At 36.7% G+C, this 20,452-nt stretch overlaps 1 protein-coding gene across 1 annotated transcript in view; it reads left to right on the top strand.

Annotated features, from left to right (window-relative positions):
• The window catches only part of LOC124802690 (activin receptor type-1), a 70,197-nt gene extending 55,905 nt beyond the window's left edge, over positions 1–14,292 (top strand). The window contains exons 6-9 of the mRNA XM_047263628.1: positions 263–485; positions 3,418–3,605; positions 3,689–3,914; positions 13,544–14,292. Of these exons, the coding sequence (XP_047119584.1) occupies positions 263–485; positions 3,418–3,605; positions 3,689–3,914; positions 13,544–13,684 (778 nt within the window). The 3' untranslated portion in view covers positions 13,685–14,292. The remainder of the gene's footprint in view (positions 1–262; positions 486–3,417; positions 3,606–3,688; positions 3,915–13,543) is intronic.
• The last annotated feature ends 6,160 nt before the right edge of the window (positions 14,293–20,452 follow it).

The following is a 20,452-nucleotide window of genomic DNA, read 5'->3' as shown; positions in this document are numbered from 1 at the left end:
TCATGGTGGGACTTAAAGAACATGATGTGTGAATGAAAGTAATTACCTGTGGTTTTGTATGTGGTTATATATGGAATTAAGTTTAATTTTTTAAACATAGACTAAACTCATGCAGAAGTCTATCTGTACAGAAAAAAATGTGTTTTTAAACCGATGTTTCACATCATGCAAATAACGAATTGTGATATTTTTGTTATTCTGTGACTGTACTTTTACTCATCGCAATGTTTTTGTCTCAAAAAACATTGTGTGTTTGTTCCAGCACTGTCCTTTTGCGACATGAGAATATTCTTGGCTACATAGGATCAGATATGACCTCAAGGAACTCTTGTACTCAACTTTGGCTGGTGACGCATTACCATCCCTTGGGTTCACTTTATGATCACCTAAACCGCACTACACTAACTCATCATCAGATGATGAAAATTTGTCTTTCTGCCGTTAATGGATTAGTTCATCTCCACACAGAAATTTTTGGAACTCAGGTAACAATGCACAGTAGGACACAGCAACTTAAGCGCGTGTTCTGTAGTGATAAAAATGAGTTAACCTCTTGCAATATTAACTCTATTTATATTATTATTCACAATTTGCTTGTGCTGTTGCAGTTAATTAGTTTTTTTCTTGTGGGTTTTATGGCATGTGTATTTATAAAACATGTAAATCCCACTAAAGATTACAAAAATAATTTTTCTATTTCTGAGTGTAACTTGGATATGCAGCAGTTGAATATATACAGTAGTTCACATAGTGAAGTCATTGTGTTGCAGTTGTATTTGTGGGAGGAAAAGACAGAAAATTATTAGCAGATATTTTAGAATATTTTTTGCAATATGTTTGAAAGTGAAATCATTATACTTGTAAACTAGCAATGTAACAACAATATTAAACCAAAGGCTTGTTTTAAAACATGAAGAAATTTTAAAAAATGTTGATTAAAACGATGTGTTGTAATTTTTGTCTTATATTTGCTTCTTTGTATATTTGCAACAGTCCTCGTGGAATAGTTTTCTAATGACTTGTATCGGAGGTATTCTCATTATGATTTCCTAATGTGATACACTATTTGGATGACTAGTGTCATTGTGTGGAATCTGTTTGCAGGTGTTACTATAATATTGGTGGATAATTTGTCATACACAAGGTACTTGTTTTGAACGAAATAGACACCACATTTCAGACATTTGCTACCTTGCTCACCGGGATAGCATTGATGTAGTCATTTGTTTTGCAATATCCGGGAAAATTTTCTGGAGCAAATTGTCGATGTCCACTTAGTACGGGCACCTTGACAGTAATGTCAGATCTGTTAAAAGTTTCCTGAATGCTATTTTTTTATCAGTATATCATGCAAAATACAAAAGGGAGCATCCTCTACCGAATGCAAGCAGAAAAGAAACAGGATAGTTATTGTTGAGCTCAGTACATATCCACAGAACACTGATGTGTGAACTACAGTTACAACATATTCCAAGTAGGACTGTTGTTTTCAAAGCAAATGAATCTAGAGAAGAGCCATCATGGTTCAAGAGTCAGAAAACCTGTAATGTTGGCCAGTGGAAACATACTATGGTCTATAGGATCTATTTACACTGTTTGCGTATGTTTACATGGAGAAAACATCAGGAGTGGTTAGCAACTGTGTAGCCTGGCAGTGGTTCTATAATGGTCAAGGGATGTATGAAAATTACTGCCTAAGAAGTCATTTTAGGTGAACAAGTTCATTCAGTAGAATTGACTTTGTTCCCAGCAGGGAATGATAATGCCACCGCTTGACTGCACATACCCATGTTTGATTTTACTAGCATGAGAATGAAATTCAGTGTTGTAGATTTCTCATTCACTGGTTTTTTATATCATTTTGCCATTTTAGTTTACATTGGAAAACAGTTAAAAGCCTGTAGCTATGGTCCTGCTTCTCTGAAGATTCATTTCCTTTTTTTGACAAATGAAAAAAAAAAATCCCATCGATCATCATTTATATATAGTAAAACTTCATTTATATGTTTTTCTTACTTACACTTTTTTTTTTTTTTTTGTGGGTGTGTGTCCTGCTGAAATATCCTCAGTGTGCACAAGTTATGATGCAGTGTTTCAAAGTGGGTTGCCAGGAAGTGAATTGGTAAGGCCAATAGTGTAATAAGGAACTTTGTCAAAGTTAGACATTGGTCAAATTTTCTTTGATCAAATCTAGTGCGTCGTCTTAGATTTGATCAAAGGAAGCATTTGTCTTATGTTTACTGCATGGAGAAATCAACCACCTGGAGCGCTATTATCTCTAACACACAATGTTTATCAATATGACTCCCAAATTTACATGCTGCGTCGCATATATAACGAAATTGATAGAAATATTTGAGGCAGATGAAGCACTGTGTAGCTTACAACATCCCGAATACAAACACAGAATAAAAAGTGAGAGCTATTAAAAAATTTCGAATTTAGCCGTGAAGTATGGCCAGGATATACTGACGATATTTCAGCTAATGATGTTGAATGGAATCGACTTGAAGGGCAGGCATCATTTGAGGATTACATGAACATTGATAAAAACCTCTTGACTACAGAATCCATGACTATTGCTGAGATTGTTCAGTGTGCATCGCACAACCTGGATGAAGAAGAAACTGACGATTAGGATGATACAGAAGAGCCTCAGCATTTCTCCGTGACATTTAACACTGCAGTAAATGCGTTAGAAGTAATTACACAATTTGTGACACATCACAATGTTTCTGATGAAATAATGATAGAGTTATCCCATTTTAAGGGTACAGTGTATGCTATTGCCGCATCAAAGGGGGGGGGGGGGGGGGGGGGGAAAAAAAAAAAAGCAAAAATTGCAGATTTTTTTACGAAATGATGTTTTCTTCTGTGTAGAGGTTTACATTTTTCTTTATATCTTTGTTAAGTATGGTACCTAGTAAACCTATATAACGTTTTGTAGAATGTAGCTTCTTATTTACTGGATTTCCCATTTGTGTTTGCCAATTAATTTGATAGAATGGTGCTATATTTCATATATACACACTTACATGTTTTTTTCTGTAGTCTGTTGAAAAATGTATAAACAAAGTTTTACTGTACATCAACCCATAAGAAGATTCTCACTTATTTAAGTGTCAGACTTGGCCTTGCAACAAATCAGATCAAAATTTGTATTATTTTGTCCAGCTATTGTGCAGTAAATGTTCCTAATGTCCAGGCTAATGAGAATCAGAAGTGAATTTATATGTAAATGGTCTGATTGCTAGTAGGTGACATAATATTAATGACAAACTTTGTTTTATGTGATAAATTAGCGTGTGATGGAAGGAATTATTTGTCAACATCTTTGAGTAGTTCAGTCGTTGTATGTTTATCTATATGAGTCAGACAGAAAATGAAATCATTTTTTTCTTACATATCAAATTATAGGGAAAACCAGCCATTGCCCATCGAGATATCAAAAGCAAGAACATTCTCGTTAAACTGAATGGCTCGTGTGTGATAGCAGATTTTGGGTTGGCTGTAACCCACGTTCAGTCGACAGGAAAGATGGATGTAGGCTCCAACCCTCGTGTTGGAACCAAGCGATACATGAGTCCTGAAGTATTAGATGAATCGTAAGTCCCAAAATTTACTCATTTTACTCACAGCTCATTTTAAAAGTAAAACAGTGACATTTCTTGGATATCCTCTGTTCCAGGATCAACTTGGATTGTTTCGAATCTTACAAGCGTGTGGACATTTATGCATTTGGTCTTGTTCTATGGGAGGTCTGCCGACGAACAGTGTCAAATGGTATAGCAGAGGACTATAAACCTCCATTTTATGACCTAGTGCCAAGTGATCCCAGTTTTGAAGATATGAAGAAGGTGGTGTGTGTGGATCAGCAGCGCCCCATTGTGCCCAATCGATGGGCTTCGAATGCTGTGAGTAAACTTATTGCAATATCTAGAACGCTTACCCTCAGGACTGTGCTTATTGTTAAAATTGTCTCTTACATTCTTTTCTCACCATGTGAAGCTGACTCCAGTATAATTATATTACTGTATAAGAGAACTCAGCCACGTACAAAGACTGCATAGTATTCAACAGTAATGGTATTGCAAGTAAGCTTACATGAAGAATGATTGGCAAACAGCATACTTGCAGTACAGCAGTGAAGACTTGGCTGAATGTGTCCCTTGTGTGATCATTTTGAAATCATGATAATCATCATCATCATCATCATCATCATCATCTACTTTTTACCTATGTGTATTATCCATTGGGGTATCCGTTGCAGTATACTCCTTTCTATTCATTACATTGCTCACCTTTTCAAATACCTTTAAGAGAGGAATTCTTACTTACCTTGAGTGTGTCACTTTGAACTGTGTAAGTACTACTTGTTGCTATGTGTTCTAATTCTGCATCCTTCCCCAGAAGTATAGATGAGTTATTAACAATAATAACATAATTTGTAAATTTTTGGAGTTTTCTTATGTGACCAGTGCAATATACAAGGGCTATCCACAAAGTACATTACATTTTGGAATTAAAAATAAATAAAGTATTGGATATTTTTTTAAATTATATACAGATGAAAGCCACACTTAAATACTACTTTTCTACATAGTTGCCCTGTAAATTAAGGCACTTATCGTAGCGATGGACGAGGTTGGAAATTCCTTCGTCGTAAAATTCGGCTGCCTGCACCTTCAACCACGTGGTTACCTCTTCTTGAAGCTGTGCGTCGTCATCAAAACGCTGCATAGCCAACCACTTCTTCATTGCTGGGAATAAGTGGAAGTCGCTCGGTGGCAGGTCGGGACTGTACGGCGGATGAGGAAACAACTCCCACTTAAAAGATTCGAGAACTTCACGAGTGGCATTTGCCGTGTGGGCTGGGGCGTTGTCGTGAATCAGCAAGATCTCTGAGCCCAACTTTCCCCTGCGCTTGTTTTGTATTGCTCTTCTGAGGTTGTGCAGAGTTTGGCAATACCTTTGAGAGTTTATTGTAGTGCCCCTTTCCTTCCAGGAAATCCACAAAAATCACACCTATTCTGTCCCAAAAGACAGTCGCCACGTGGTTGAAGGCGCAGGCGGCCGAATTTTACGACGAAGGAATTTCCAAGCTCGTCCATCACTACAATAAGTGCCTTAATTGAAATGGCAACTATGTAGAAAAGTAGTATTTAAGTGTGGCTTTCATCTGTATACAATAAAAAAATTTCCAATACTTTATTTTTAATTCCAAAACATAATGTACTTTGTGGATAGCCCTTGTATATATTTCTAAGTGCCCATTTTATTAGTGTATAGTGTATAGGGAAAGCAGAAAGGTGGAAGGAGTATATAGAGGGTCTATACAAGGGCGATGTACTTGAGGACAATATTATGGAAATGGAAGAGGATGTAGATGAAGATGAAATGGGAGATACGATACTGCGTGAAGAGTTTGACAGAGCACTGAAAGAACTGAGTCGAAACAAGGCCCCCGGAGTAGACAATATTCCATTGGAACTACTGACGGCCTTGGGAGAGCCAGTCATGACAAAACTCTACCATCTGGTGAGCAAGATGTATGAAACAGGCGAAATACCCTCAGACTTCAAGAAGAATATAATAATTCCAATCGCAAAGAAATCAGGTGTTGACAGATGTGAGAATTACCGAACAATCAGTTTAATAAGCCACAGCTGCAAAATACTAACACGAATTCTTTACAGACGAATGGAAAAACTAGTAGACGCCGACCTCGGGGAAGATCAGTTTGGATTCCGTGAAATACTGGAACACGTGAGGCAATACTGACCTTACGACTTATCTTAGAAGAAAGATTAAGGAAAGGCAAAGCTACGTTCCTAGCATTTGTAGATTTAGAGAAAGCTTTTGACAATGTTGACTGGAATACTCTCTTTCAAATTCTAAAGGTGGCAGGGGTAAAATACAGGGAGCGAAAGGCTATTTACAATTTGTACAGAAACCAGATGGCAGTTATAAGAGTCGAGGGACATGAAAGGGAAGCAGTGGTTGGAAAGGGAGTAAGACAGGGTTGTAGCCTCTCCCCGATGTTATTCAATCTGTATATTGAGCAAGCAGTAAAGGAAACAAAAGAAAAATTCGGAGTAGGTATTAAAATCCATGGAGAAGAAATAAAAACTTTGAGGTTCGCCGATGACATTGTAATTCTGTCAGAGACAGCAAAAGACTTGGAAGAGCAGTTGAACGGAATGGATGGTGTCTTGAAGGGAGGATATAAGATGAACGTCAACAAAAGCAAAACGAGGATAATGGAATCTAGTCGAATTAAGTCGGGTGATGTTGAGGGTATTAGATTAGAAAATGAGACACTTAAAGTAGTAAAGGAGTTTTGCTATTTGGGGAGCAAAATAACTGATGATGGTCGAAGTAGAGAGGATATAAAATGTACACTGGCAATGGCAAGGAAAGCGTTTCTAAAGAAGAGAAATTTGTTAACATCGAGTATAGATCTAAGTGCCAGGAAGTCATTTCTGAAAGTATTTGTATGGAGTGTAGCCATGTATGGAAGTGAAACATGGACGGTAAATAGTTTGGACAAGAAGAGAATAGAAGCTTTCGAAATGTGGTGCTACAGAAGAATGCTGAAGATTAGATGGGTAGATCACATAACTAATGAGGAGGTACTGAATAGGATTGGGGAGAAGAGGAGTTTCTGGCACAACTTGACCAGAAGAAGGGATCGGTTGGTAGGACATGTTCTGAGGCACCAAGGGATCACAAATTTAGTATTGGAGGGCAGCGTGGAGGGTAAAAATCGTAGGGGGAGACCAAGAGATGAATACACTAAGCAGATTCAGAAGGATGTAGGTTGCAGTAGGTACTGGGAGATGAAGAAGCTTGCACAGGATAGAGTAGCATGGAGAGCTGCATCAAACCAGTCTCAGGACTGAAGACCACAACAACAACATAGTTTTTGCACAGTATTTTGCCTGTTGACCTGGTTCTGTCGTACATTGCATGTCTGTAGGCATGTTCACTTAGCTAAATTCCAGCACAATCTAAACTGTGGAGGCTGATAGTAACTCAAAACACGCAATGAAAATTACATCAGTTGCCAAAATATTATGTGAGAAATGGAATTGCCAACTAGGCAGGATACACAGTTTGCTGTTGAATCTTTTGGTTACCCTTTGTGGAACTCTTCCACACTGTTGTCATATGTATAAATAAAATATTTTTACAGTGAAATGTTGAAGGTCTTAGGACAAAAGTATGTATATGTATTATGTGATCAAAAGTATATGGACGCCTGGCTGAAAATGACTTACAAGTTCGTAGCACCCTCCATCGGTAATGCTGGAATTCAGTATGGTATTGGCCCACCCTTAGCCTTGATGACAGCTTCCACTCTCGCAGGCATATGTTCAGTGAGGTGCTAGAAGGGTTCTTAGGGAACGGCAGTGCTGCAGTGAGGAGAGGTATCATTGTCAGTAGGTGAGACCTGTCATGAAGTCGGGATTCCAAAACATCCCAAAGGTATTATATAGGATTCAGGTCAGGACTCTGTGCAGGCCAGTCCATTACAGGGACGTTATTGTGATGTAACCACTTCGCCACAGGCTGTGGGATATGAACAGGTGCTCGATCGTGTTGAAAGATGCAGTCACCATCCCCGAATTGCTCTTCAACAGTGGGAAGCAAGAAGGTGCTTAAAACATCGATGTAGGCCTTTGCTGTGATAGTGCCATGCAAAACAACAAGGGGTGCAAGACCCTCCATGAAAAACGACTACACCATAACACTACCACCTCCGAATTTTACTGTTGGCACTACACATGCTGGCAGATGATGTTCACCAGGCATTCCCCGTACCCACACCCTGCATCGGATCGCCACATCGTGTGCCATGATTCGTCACTCCACACAACATTTTTCCACTGTTCAGTCATTCAATGTTTACGCTCCTTACACTAAGTGAGGCATCATTTGGCATTTACCGGCGTGATGTGTGGCTTATGAGCAGCTGCTCCACCATGAAATCCAAGTTTTCTTACCTCCTGCCTAACTGTCGTAGTACTTGCAGATGTCTGCCTGTTACACATTATGACCCTCTTCAACTGTTGGCGGTCTCTGTCAGTCAACAGACGAGGTTGGCGTGTGCGCTGTTGTGCTGTACATGTCCATTCATGTTTCCATTTCACTATCACATTGAAAACAGTGGACCTAGGGATGTCTAGGCGTTTGGAAATCTTGCATACAGACATACGACACAAGTGACACCCAATAACCTGACCACATTCGAAGTGCGTGAGTTCCGCAGAGCACCCCACTCTGCTTTATCACGATGTCTAACAACTACTGAGGTCGCTGATGCAGAGTACCTGGCAGTAGGTGGCAGCACAATGCACCTAATGTAAAAATGTATGTTTTTTGGGGTGTCTGGATACTTTTGATCACATAATGTTGTACAGTGGCACTAATGTTGCCTGAAAAAAACCAAGGATGTGCCATCAGTACAGTCCTCTTTGAGATTCCTAATGTGTTTATGGCTCCATGATGAGATTTATGTTCTGTTGAATGGGAAATGGTAGCTGGAGAGAGACACCATATGTTCCATTTAAGAAAATCGTTAGACATTCAGTACTCTGGTATCCACATTGTTAATTGTGTTCAGTCATCACATCTCACTGAACAGGACAAAAATTGACCACACATAATTTATCTGATAACATCCCCATCAACTGGGGAGTGTGTGAGAGAATGTCAGTGAGATCACTGTACAACTGGTTAACACGGGGGAGACATTTCATGAGAAGACTGAAAAGTTTGTCCTTATTAACAGAAGAATGCTTATCTTGTGTGCAGAAATTGATACGTTGGAGTCTAGGTAACTGTAAAAGCATAGCTTTGACTCGTGATGCAAAATTTCAGTTGGTACCATTGATTGCAAGACTTGAAGTGCAGATGTCCTTAAGCAGTAAACTCCATTTGCCACCATAGCAGTTACGTGACTGACTGCTTCTCTGGTAACACTAAATCACTCATTGATTAACCATATGCGCATATGAGTATTTACAGCTACACAAGTACTCCACAAGTCACCATACAGTGCATGGCAAAAGGTGCCTTGTACCAGTCAGTCATTCCCCTTTCTGTTTCACTTGCAAATAGAGCAAACTAGTAGAGTAAAGAAAAAATGGCTGCTTATTTGCTCCTGTAGGAGCCCAATTTCTCTTACTTTGCCTTGGGTGTCTTTACACAAGATGTATATTGGTGGCAGTGGAATTCTTTTGCAGTCTGTTGCAAATGCAGTTTCTCTAAACTTTCTGAGTAGTGTTTCAGGAAAAGAACACATGTTCCAAATCCCCACCACCACCACCACCACCACCACCACCACCCCTCTTCCCCATTCTGGAATAACAGAATATAATAAGAAATACAAAAGCATGCATCCAGTTACTTGAATGTCTTCTGTAAATGTGGTGCAATGGGGATCCCAAACAATTGAGCAGTTCTTAATAATGTGTATCACAAGTGTTCTGAATGTAGTCCCCTTTATAGATGATCTACACTTCCCAAATCTGCCATTCACTTTCCCTACAATCGACTTAACGAGCTCGTTCTATTTAATGTAACTTTGGAGTGTTCCACCTAGATATTTAATTGACATAACTGTGTTAAGCAGCACACCAATAATACTGTTTTTGAACTTTACAGGATTGTTTTTCCTACTAATCTGCATTAATTACATTTTTCCACATTTAGAGCAAGTTCTCTTCCAGTAGACATTCATAGATTGCTGCTCACCGTATCTGTCAGATCGTTTATGTCTATAGCAGCACACTTCCCCAGGCACTCTTGACATTACCCTTGTCTCCGATGAACACTTGCTGTCCACAGCAACATACTGGGTTCTGGTCCTTATAAAATCTTCAAGCCACTCACATATCCGAGAACCTGTTCTGTATGCTCAGGTCTTTGTTAGCAGCATGCATTGTGTCACTGTGTCAGACACTTTCTGGAAGTGTAGGAATATGTAATTTGTCTGTTGCTCTTCGTCCGTGATTCTCAGGATGCTTATTAGGTAACAAAAGGGCAAGCTGAGTTTTACATGACTGATGCTTTTTAAATCTGTATTAATTTGTGGATAGAAGACTTTGGCCAAAAGATATAATATTAACAGTCTTTTCGTTGTGTGTATCTGCAATCCAGCAGGTCATCTTTATGGTGAGTAGCAATTCATCCTTTTCCTAATATTGTTGGTGTTACGACATGAAGTTTCCATTGTTTGACATACAATAAAGATTTCTTTTTGCACAAAATAGTTTGCCAGTGACAATCAGTTGTCATGGAGATAGATGACTATATACACTGCCGAAACATGGCTACCTGCGTAATAGTTTGTTGGTCCACTTTTATAATTTAATAAGCAACAGTTCTGTGTGACATGGATTTGGCAAGTCATTGGTAGGTTTTGAGAGATTTGTGGCACCAGATGTCTACACGAAAGTGACACAACTCCTGTAAATTAAAAGGTGGTGGTTTTGGAGCACAGGGCTGGCACCGAATAGGGTCCCAGGTGTATTATGTGGACCTCTGATGAGTAATAAAATTTCTGCATTTACTTGCAAAGGCGGGTCAGCAGCTAAGGCAGAGCATATACTGGGTGCAGATCGGGCAGCACTAGTAAACCACTTTCAATTTTAAATACTGATCATAGTAAATGAAATTAATACTGGCCTTGGTAAATTAGCTTTGTAATGGCCTTTTGGAGAGCAAGAGATTGAAAGCATTTGTGGTGGGCTGGTATGGAAAGATGTTGAAAATTGAGTGGAATGATAAGAAATAAGGAAGTTCTTTGTAGAATCAGCAAGGGAAGAAATATATGGAAAACATTTCAAGTTACCCTACTGGTACTGTAATGTTATGGTGTGATGTCATACACGTGCAAACGGGAAGGGAACAAAACACTGATGTGTATCCTCCTATACCCCCTTTTTTATATAGGTTTTAGTTACAGTCTGGTTCGTAGTGTAGCCCAGCGTATAGGTTACATCTGAAGAAAAATGCTCCTATCAGAGCACAAACAAGGCTATTAGGCTTCTTGTTTTAAAATATTCTGACTGAAAAGTGGGATACCAGCTGCCTCATTCTACTGTTCTGAGCACATTTAAAAATTGTAGCATCCGAACATATTCACACTGTTTTTAATATGTAACTTGCATCTTACTCTCACAAGTTCCCCTAACCGTAACGTATTCACGTATTAGACCATCACTGTAAGTTGCTCACACTCATCTACTCCCAGTTGCCTGTTCCCATTTACTCATGCCAAACTCGTTGTCATTGTCTCCTGTATCACAGCCACAGTCCCCACCATCCTATTATCACAATCTCCTCTCATGGCCACTGTCTCCCTCTTGCGCTCTCCTACTGCCACTGCTGCTATCTCTTGTCACTGTCTCACCTCTTGCGCTCTCTTACTGCCACTGCTGCTATCTCTTGTCACTGTCTCACCTCTTGCGCTCTCCTACTGCCACTGCTGCTATCTCTTGTCACTGTCTCACCTCTTGCACTCTCCTACTGCCACTGCTGCTATCTCTTGTCACTGTCTCACCTCTTGCGCTCTCCTACTGCCACTGCTGCTATCTCTTGTCACTGTCTCACCTCTTGCGCTCTCCTACTGCCACTGCTGCTATCTCTTGTCACTGTCTCACCTCTTGCGCTCTCCTACTGCCACTGCTGCTATCTCTTGTCACTGTCAGTATCTCTCTCTTACTTCTTGTAATTGTCATTGACTCTGTCTCTCATTACCACTGGTTCTCACCCACTTCCACTTTCTCCTTCTCTTTAATGCTCTCGCTCTGGCACTATCTCCTTCACTCTTTTCCTAGTTCTGTTGTGTCTCTGTCAACTTTGTTCCGCTGCCACTGTGTCACTCTCTTTCTCTCACACTGCCATTGTCTCCTTCGCTCTTTCCATGCCACAGTCACCATCTACTATCTTCCAGTGGCTCAGTTTTAGCATCCAAAAACCATGTTTTTGCAGTGTTTCTCAATAACAAATAAATATTTATGAAAATAGAGAGATGGTACTTCTAGATAAATGCCTAGAGAATATATTGTCAAGATATGAGCACTTTTCTGCTGGTATTTATTATTTAAATTTTACCTCGCACCAGATTTTACTTCTGTATGTTACATGTACGTCTAGGGTTACTTTGAACATCTGTAGCTTGGAAACAGATAAGACATCAAGAAAAATTTAATGTTTGGTTGAAATCAGGCTCTAACGAATATATTGTAAAAATTTCAGCCATCTTGGAATCTGTGGCTCACTTGTGGTATCCAAAAATCATGTTTATTGAGTTTTCTCGTGAACTGTCCATGAACTAAATGGTGTCTCCATTTGCTTCTTAAGGCGTACCATAGACAATATGTAATGCAAATAGTAAATTAATTAATGATCTGATTTGCTGCTTGTGTAAGCTGCAAGAAGTGTGTAACAGTCTAAATTTGACCCTATCCCGTAGAATAGCTACACTAAGACTATCCTTCTGTTGGCTATACAAATGGTCTGTAGCCCAAGGTATAGCTAGGACATTTGACCTTTCCTTTCTATCACCAATAGAATCCAAGGTATGAGCTCTCGAAAAATCCCGTTTTTATGCACAGCATTTTGGAATGCTGCATGCATACTGATTGAAAAATAACAGTTTGCTTGCGAGTTGGCAAAGCCAATGGATGTGAATAGGAAACCTTAGTCCTGATGAGATACATATCTGTAGCATAGCCTGAGGCCTAGATTATGTTGAAAGGTGACAGTTTGCTTGTGAGTTGGAGAAACATATGACAAGTTCTAAGATATCAGAGATAAACTTTCAAGATACTTTAGGGCAAAAATTGGAAGACAAAGATTATAATATATCCAATAAATTATTGTGGACAAGGTGTAAGTGATACTCTTAGATGGATGGTTTGGTACAGGAGAGGAAATTGCGGTTAGTCACAGTAAACTAGTCAGAAGAATGATGACTAAAAAAGAGAGTAGATACCTTTTCTGTTAGTTGAGGGCCATTGTAGTGTTTTAAAGTAATTCTTTATGCTGTTTCTTACAGTGAAGACATGCATTACAGCTCCAACTCTGAATGTGCCACAATGGACAGAGTTGATTGTTAGGTATTTCTAACATCATTTTAGTGTCGCAACACGGGAAGATCAATTTGTAAAACTTCCAAATTTTTTTTTTACCTCAGTGATTCATTGTCTTTGAATATTGTGTGATGCCCCCATTTTCTTCCCCTTGTGAATGCATATGGTCACATTTAATCTCCAACATATTTTGACACTAATGAGCATTCTGATAATACAAAATAACAAAAAAGGTATTGTATGTCAACAGAAAATAAATTACATTTTATTTTGCTTCTACAGAGTGTGTGTGTGTGTGTGTGTGTGTGTGTGTGTGTGGGCGCGCGCACATGTGTGCACGAGAGAGAGAGAGAGAGAGAGAGAGAGAGAGAGAGAGAGAGAGAGAGAGAGAGAGATGAAATTGTAGTGCATTGTTCTCATAGGTGTTCCTTTCTTTTTAGACACTGAGTGGAATGGGGAAACTTATCAAGGAATGTTGGCACCAGAACCCTAATGTCCGACTTTCTGCCCTTCGTATCAAGAAGACTTTGGTAAAACTGGCTTCTTCCGATGTTCACGTTAACTTGGACCTCGATTCGTAGTGATTCTCTACACATGGCCGTATGGAGGCCATATTTGCTCAGTGTATTGTTATGGTGTGAGAATTTACTTATTGCCCATACTTGCCAGTTAAATGTGTTTCATTCATAAACAGGCCAAATACCAACCTCTCCAAGATTCTTTGTTCTAAAAGAAATAAGGAAATTTGGCAAAGTCATAATCATTGTGAGATGACTGGTGATTTTTTTAGTGACATTCAACATGAATGGGAGTGGTGTTAAAATCATATTTTATTTAAACTCATAAAGAAGACATTCTTCATCAGAAATTTTGCGAAGAATCATAGTTTGTATAGTGTGCCCATAAGAGATGTTGCTGTTGATGTGTTTGGGGAAATAAATTGTTACTGTTGCAGTGGTTCTTTGTTCCATTTAAGAATGAACAAAGGTCCACTAAGTACTTGTTCATGTTTTATTGGTATGAATTATAATAAAGTTTACTTTATTAGTTTTGAATTGTTTCTGATATTAAGTGGCATATATATGCTGCCATCATATCTGGGGGATTCCTTCCAATGGCAATATTATGTGTAATGTGCCTGATTTTCTTGCTGCTTGAAAGCAATGTGAATTTTGTTCATATTGTACTTCAAAATAAGTACTTTTATCTTTACAACTGAATGTGCCATAATTAATTACAGTATTGTGCCACAGTTACAACTCAGTGGTCATGTCGAATGTGTGTGCATGTTTCAGTTAATGGAACTGTTTTAAATGTTAAGTATATTTTTATTTTAGAAACATTTTTAGAGTTGCATTTACAGTATATTTGTTAGTGACATGTATTGTGCAACCATTAAAATTTTTGTTAGTTAGAAGTTTAGTGCTAACTACCTTTTTGTATTGTGCTAGTGTGCTGGAGTCTTTTTCTTCTTACGTAAAAACAAGCTGCTAAGGAACTGAAAGTTTTATCAAGTTCAGTTTTGGAGGTATTGCAAGAAAGTGAAGATTTGTTTAGACAATAGACTTTTGGAAAAAAATTTAATGCATTAATTGCTCTTTCATAATCATGCAGTAAAATTCAGAGGTGGTAGTTATGTTTATACTTCGTAAGATAAAACCAGTTATATTATCACAGATTGTTTGTGAAGTTTCTGAACATTATTTTAGATTACCTGCAGTGACCTTGTATCTTGTCTGTTGTCTTTCCATTGAAACTATTTTTTTATGTTCATTTAGTCTTCTATTAATAATGAAGCATCATTTTTCCCTCTGGGATAGAATGCAGGCATACATCTTTGCATGCAAGCTTCCATTAAGACATTTTAATTAATTTCCTTCTCTCCTGCTTGCTGGCCATGGTATGGGAGTCAGTCTTGCAATTTGAGCACTTGTAGATCTTTTGGAATTTTACAATGAATTATGAACACCTAAAAGAAATATTTGTAGTCTTAATTTGTAATCCTAATAGCCAGTGCTGTAATTCACCAAAAGTGCTGAGATTAAGAAATGATCTCTGTTGTGTTATGAAGAAGACAGAGTATTTATGAATTTGCGCAAGTTATAAAAGTTTATGTCTTCAGCAAACATCTTTTGAATTTAAAAATAGTGTTGTTTTATGGCCCATCAAGTGTTGTGTTGATTGCTCATATTGTGCAGTGTGTAATTTAACAACCCTTTTCATTGTCTCGTCCTCAAAACCTTTTTAGACAATCAGTTCTACTCAGTCAGCCCAGCAAAACTTTGATTATACTGTTATGGCTAGCAAACAAGCATTATTTTGGATACTGCTTTAGTGTGTTATCACCGGACACAAGCAGAAGATTCAGATAAGCAGTTCAGTCTCTGACCAAAGACTTGCTATTGTAGAGAATTGTATTACTGTTGTAAGAGATTGTAAGGAAAGACAAAATATGAAATCTGGAAAATGAATGTTAAAAGATTGAAGGCTATGGTGCAGTTTCTTTGCACAGTTGAATAATAGGTATATGTAATATTTCTGACATGGATGAATGCAGAGGATGACTGTCTTATGTATCATAAAGACAAAACAGTATTATGGAGATTGGGGGGAGGGGGATGATAAACCAAACAGATTGTTTACAATCAGTGAAAAAGGCAAAGTAGTGTTTTTATTGTTGATCTGAAGCTGATGTACTTTTAAATTCAGTGTCAATTGCACAAAATTGTATATTTAATTACAGTAGCCTCTGCAGGTATTTTGAAGTATGAGGAAATGTGGTCTTCACAATATTGTTTGAGAATGAAAGTGTTGCGTCCCATTGTCTTTTAAAAGTAAGAGAAGCTAAGAGGAAATGAGTAGTAGACAGATGAATCTAATCAAAAGTTTTGTACAGAAGTTGCAATAAGAGTGGATGATACTGATAACTGAGATATTGTGGATAATGAAGATATTATAGTCTTTGTTTCAGACAAGTTTAGCCACATCCTGCTAAGTGGTGATGATTTTAAGTTGACTCACAAACCATAGATGATTTTTTTAATATTTGTTGTAAAAGTAGCAGATAGTTATGATACTCTGTGATGATAAGTTGGATGCAATCATTGTTTCAGATCTCCTGAAACCTATTAACTGGCGTTAAGGAAATGTTTGAAACGCATGTATGAGAAGTGACTGCACTCTGTTGACAAAGGATACAGTAGTAAGATGACTACTTACCCTCCTAAGCATATTAGTGTCTACCATCATATTGGCTGCTAGAAAACTGCACATGTTAATTTTTCTCCTGTCTTTTTGTTGTGACATAATTATGTTCTCACAAATTAATGTAAGTATGTGGGAATATACACATGAATCAGAGTTACCATACAGTGAACAAAATAAGTTTTAACTTTGAAACTTATTGCTGTCTACTTCAAAACAATAGATTGTGTGGTGCAGTCAGTTACTCTTCAGACATAACTAGCTCAATAATTAAAAGTTTAATCTTTTTTGATAACCCATTGTATTGCAATGTACAGTAATCGGTTCTTTGCAAGCTTTTCCTTCAGTGTTGTTATACTTTTGGCAGGTGTGCATATTTCAAAGAGAAATGTAAGGCCATTTATTGATGGTACAAAATATCCTTAGTGTGAGCAAATTATTGTGCTAAAAAAGCTGAGAATTAATGTGAATTTTGCTGGCATTCAATGCTTGTTCCATTTCAGTAGCAGTGATGCTCCAAATGATTTAGTGTGAGAATCTGTAGCACTGACACAAATAGTTTGCATATGCACAATGTTACATTATACCAGTGATGGTGTTCAATTTGTTATTATAACTTGTGTTCTAATTGCTTATTGATAAACTAGTATACTCTACAAAAACGTTTGGTATAATAGTGAAATATTTGCTTGATATCAGTTATACATCTGGAACTACAAATAGCAAAAGCAACAGCTTTAGGTATTTAAGTTATATTATTTTCACATGTAGCCACTTCTGCTATGTCACAAATATCAGTTATTGTTGAATATAGAGATATACTGAAAAATAATGAATTATTGATGCAGTATGACCACAGTCCTTAATTTTTTATTATCTTTTGTCTTTCTGTTAGGTTGTCTTTTTTTCCCCCTTCACTGTGCAACTTGCGTTTGCAAGGAAAAGGGACAGTGGTCGTGCGTGGATGGGTTGCCCATTTTCTTATCAGTTTTGTCAAGAAAGTATGTATGTGGCCAGTGTTGGGATTCATTATGGTTGTAGTATTTGCCTGCAGTTGTAGAAATGTGTTTTAGGTTTCATTTAGTTAAAACTCACTTTTCATTTTTTCTGAAACAAATCTAATTAAGTTTAGAATTGTTTGTCTGTGAATATTCTCTACGAATGTGTTCATTGCTTGCTGCTTTTTATTGGTTAATATTTCTGTAACTATTTGAAATTGGAATTTGGACATTAATTTGTACCTTAGTTATCGAAACTTTTTCTTCCTTCATTAGCCTTGCTTAAATAATAATTGCATATTTATTGTGTACTGTGATTCATCACCATTGTCAAAGGTGTGAACTACTGTATCAATTAGAACAACAAAACTAACAAAATGCATCAGTTTGTTTTTTGTTCATCGCACCTAATATTACTAAACTTTACTTAACCATGGTTTTTGTGTACAATATCCTAAGTAGTTAACTGCACACTCCATTAGTATGAGTTAATATTTTGATGACGGGTATTAGTATTGTAGCTACAAAAGTTCAGTATTTTTTTGTCATATAGTAATTATTGTGTTTGCCCCATGCCATTCTGGAATATTTATTATATTGTTAGCTTTGTCCTTGTTTGCTTTGTTCAAATTTTATGTCCAAGAATTTTTTTTTTTTTTTCTGGAACAATGTGATGCAATTTGTTGATTTATTGTTCTGCCTCAGTGTGTATTTCAGGTTTCTGTTATTCACACAAGGGGTGAGATAATATTGCACACCTCTGTTGTGCACAACTTATAAATTTGTGTGTCACCAAAATTTTCAGAATATGGCCTGATACATAGATATAATGGGATTCATCAGTGGGGAGTTGATATCAATTTTAGAATGAACCATATCTTTTAAATGTACAAACATTAGCCCCCATTAGTTGATTAAATAACAGAAGTCATATCATATATGTTTTTATGAATAATATTTTGTTTTAAATTATTTATCAAATGAAAGTAATATGCTCACTGTGGCTAAGCATACTGATCACACATGATTTTCTGTGGATTGCTATTTCCAGTTTATCAGAGTGATTCCTGTTCATTCTTCTGGTTTTTTATATGTAAGAGAATATAGAACCTTATCAATGACAAGAAAAAGGCAATATATTGTCAAACCTTTTGGTCTTCATGATGTACTTATCCTCCCAATATTTTTTGAAATGCATTAAAATATTTCCGAGAAAAACACTTATTAGCTTGTACCGTTAAATTAAATTTTATAGACTCATTGTAGTTAATGTTAATCATTTTTGTAAGTAACAAGAGTGTGTTCTGTGTTTGAATAGTTGTCTGTCATCTGACTTCCATTGCTAATGTGTAGATAAGCGCATGACATGCATAAATTGAAAGGTGCACCAGATAAAGTAAAATGAATTTATTTAATAAGCAAAGCATTATGAATGAAAGTCATCATTGCTTTGGTGTGAAAAGAAAAATGGATCTGTTACACAGACCTATGTAAAAGGCCAAGCATTGCAAGTCTTTCCATCAAATAATGCAAGTGCTACCAAAGTGTTCGCCTTTTCATAAAATGTTTATTTCATTCTGTATGTTTATAAACATTTAAATGTTACTCTTAGCATGTTTTACTGTTCATTGCATTTGACAGAATATATTTGTTCCACCCATGCATAAAAATATAATGAATATAAAGGTATATAACTTTTTGACGATTGATTATTAATGTTTGATGTTTAGAACATTTATTTGTCTAGAGAAGAACCGTGTGTGTGTGTGTGTGTGTGTGTGTGTGTGTGTGTGTGTGTGTGTGTGTGTGTAGGGTCGGGGGGGAAGGGGTGTGATTCACTATTTTGTGAGGGGCTAGGGAAAGCTGTATGTAATTGAATATGTCTGTACTTACTCCTATCACTATTCAGTTTTATTTTTCCTTTCTGAAGATCGCCGTAAATTTTGCTCATAGTTCTTGAAATGAATGTATATATGGTTGTTGCCGTGAAATGCATCAGTGTGATGTAGAAAACATATTTTTAGCAAAATAGTTTAATATGAGGTTGTAAATTAACATTTCAGTTGCTTTAGATTCCTGTGATTCCCATATTTAAAGGTTCATATTTGCTTATCAGAATGGAAGCGCTTATGACTATTTCCTTCACACTCTGTTTTACCTGGCTAGCAATGCAATAGTGACACCTAGACAGTAGGAACCTTCATGAGTGATGCCAGTCAAATGCAGTTTCTAGCATATAGTCTGGTCTACTGTATGAGGGATGATCTAAACTGCACTGGTTTCAGTATTTCTGAAGCATAATCAGAATACATATCTTCTGTTTAGTACCACTATTTAGTGGTGACTTATAATTTTAAAAGCTTCTGATATTTTTATAATCAAATATAACAATAAATAATAATTTTAAATATAACATGTCATATCGAATGTTGTATCATATGAGAAGTCTGATTTTGCAGTTGCCAGTGTAGTGGGTTAATAACTAATCATGCTTGCATTACTAGCCAGTATAATATATATATATAATCATGTAAATTTAATATTTTGAGGTATTGGACAATTTTGTTCCTCAGTAATCAGTATTAAATTTACATTGTCCTATCTGATGCGAAACTCAGATTTTATTGTATAACATTGAGATTATGTCTGTATTAAATGATGTTCACATTTTGTAACATTTACTTTATAATGTATTTTAAATTCAGCATTAATATAAAGTTACATATCAGGTTAATGAAATTATATTAATTTTGTTTAAATAGTGTTTTTTATTTAATTGTTATTCATATCAACAGAATCAATCAATTATAAATATATATCATCCACAATGTAAAATTCTTAATTTTAAAATCTTACAATAAAACAACGTATCAGATTCCTGTACAAAAAATTAATGATTAATATTAATAAAAGTATTTGTACATGAGAAGTACCCTATATCAGTCTCCAGTTTAATACTATTACTGCAAGTTATTTTTATTAAAACATTTGTTTGTTGATTTCATTCTTACATAATCACTATTGCAGTTGTTATTTACTGTGTATAGCTATAATCCTTGTATCATACATAGTTGAATAAAGAAAGCAATATGTGAGTTCTTAAATACTTATATTTCAATTGTGTAATTGCTAATCCTACTACCAGCA

This window comes from Schistocerca piceifrons, chromosome 6 (genome assembly GCF_021461385.2).
Source record: "Schistocerca piceifrons isolate TAMUIC-IGC-003096 chromosome 6, iqSchPice1.1, whole genome shotgun sequence".
Classification (NCBI taxonomy): Eukaryota; Metazoa; Arthropoda; class Insecta; order Orthoptera; family Acrididae; genus Schistocerca; species Schistocerca piceifrons.
This window is presented reverse-complemented; position numbering and strand designations above follow the sequence as displayed.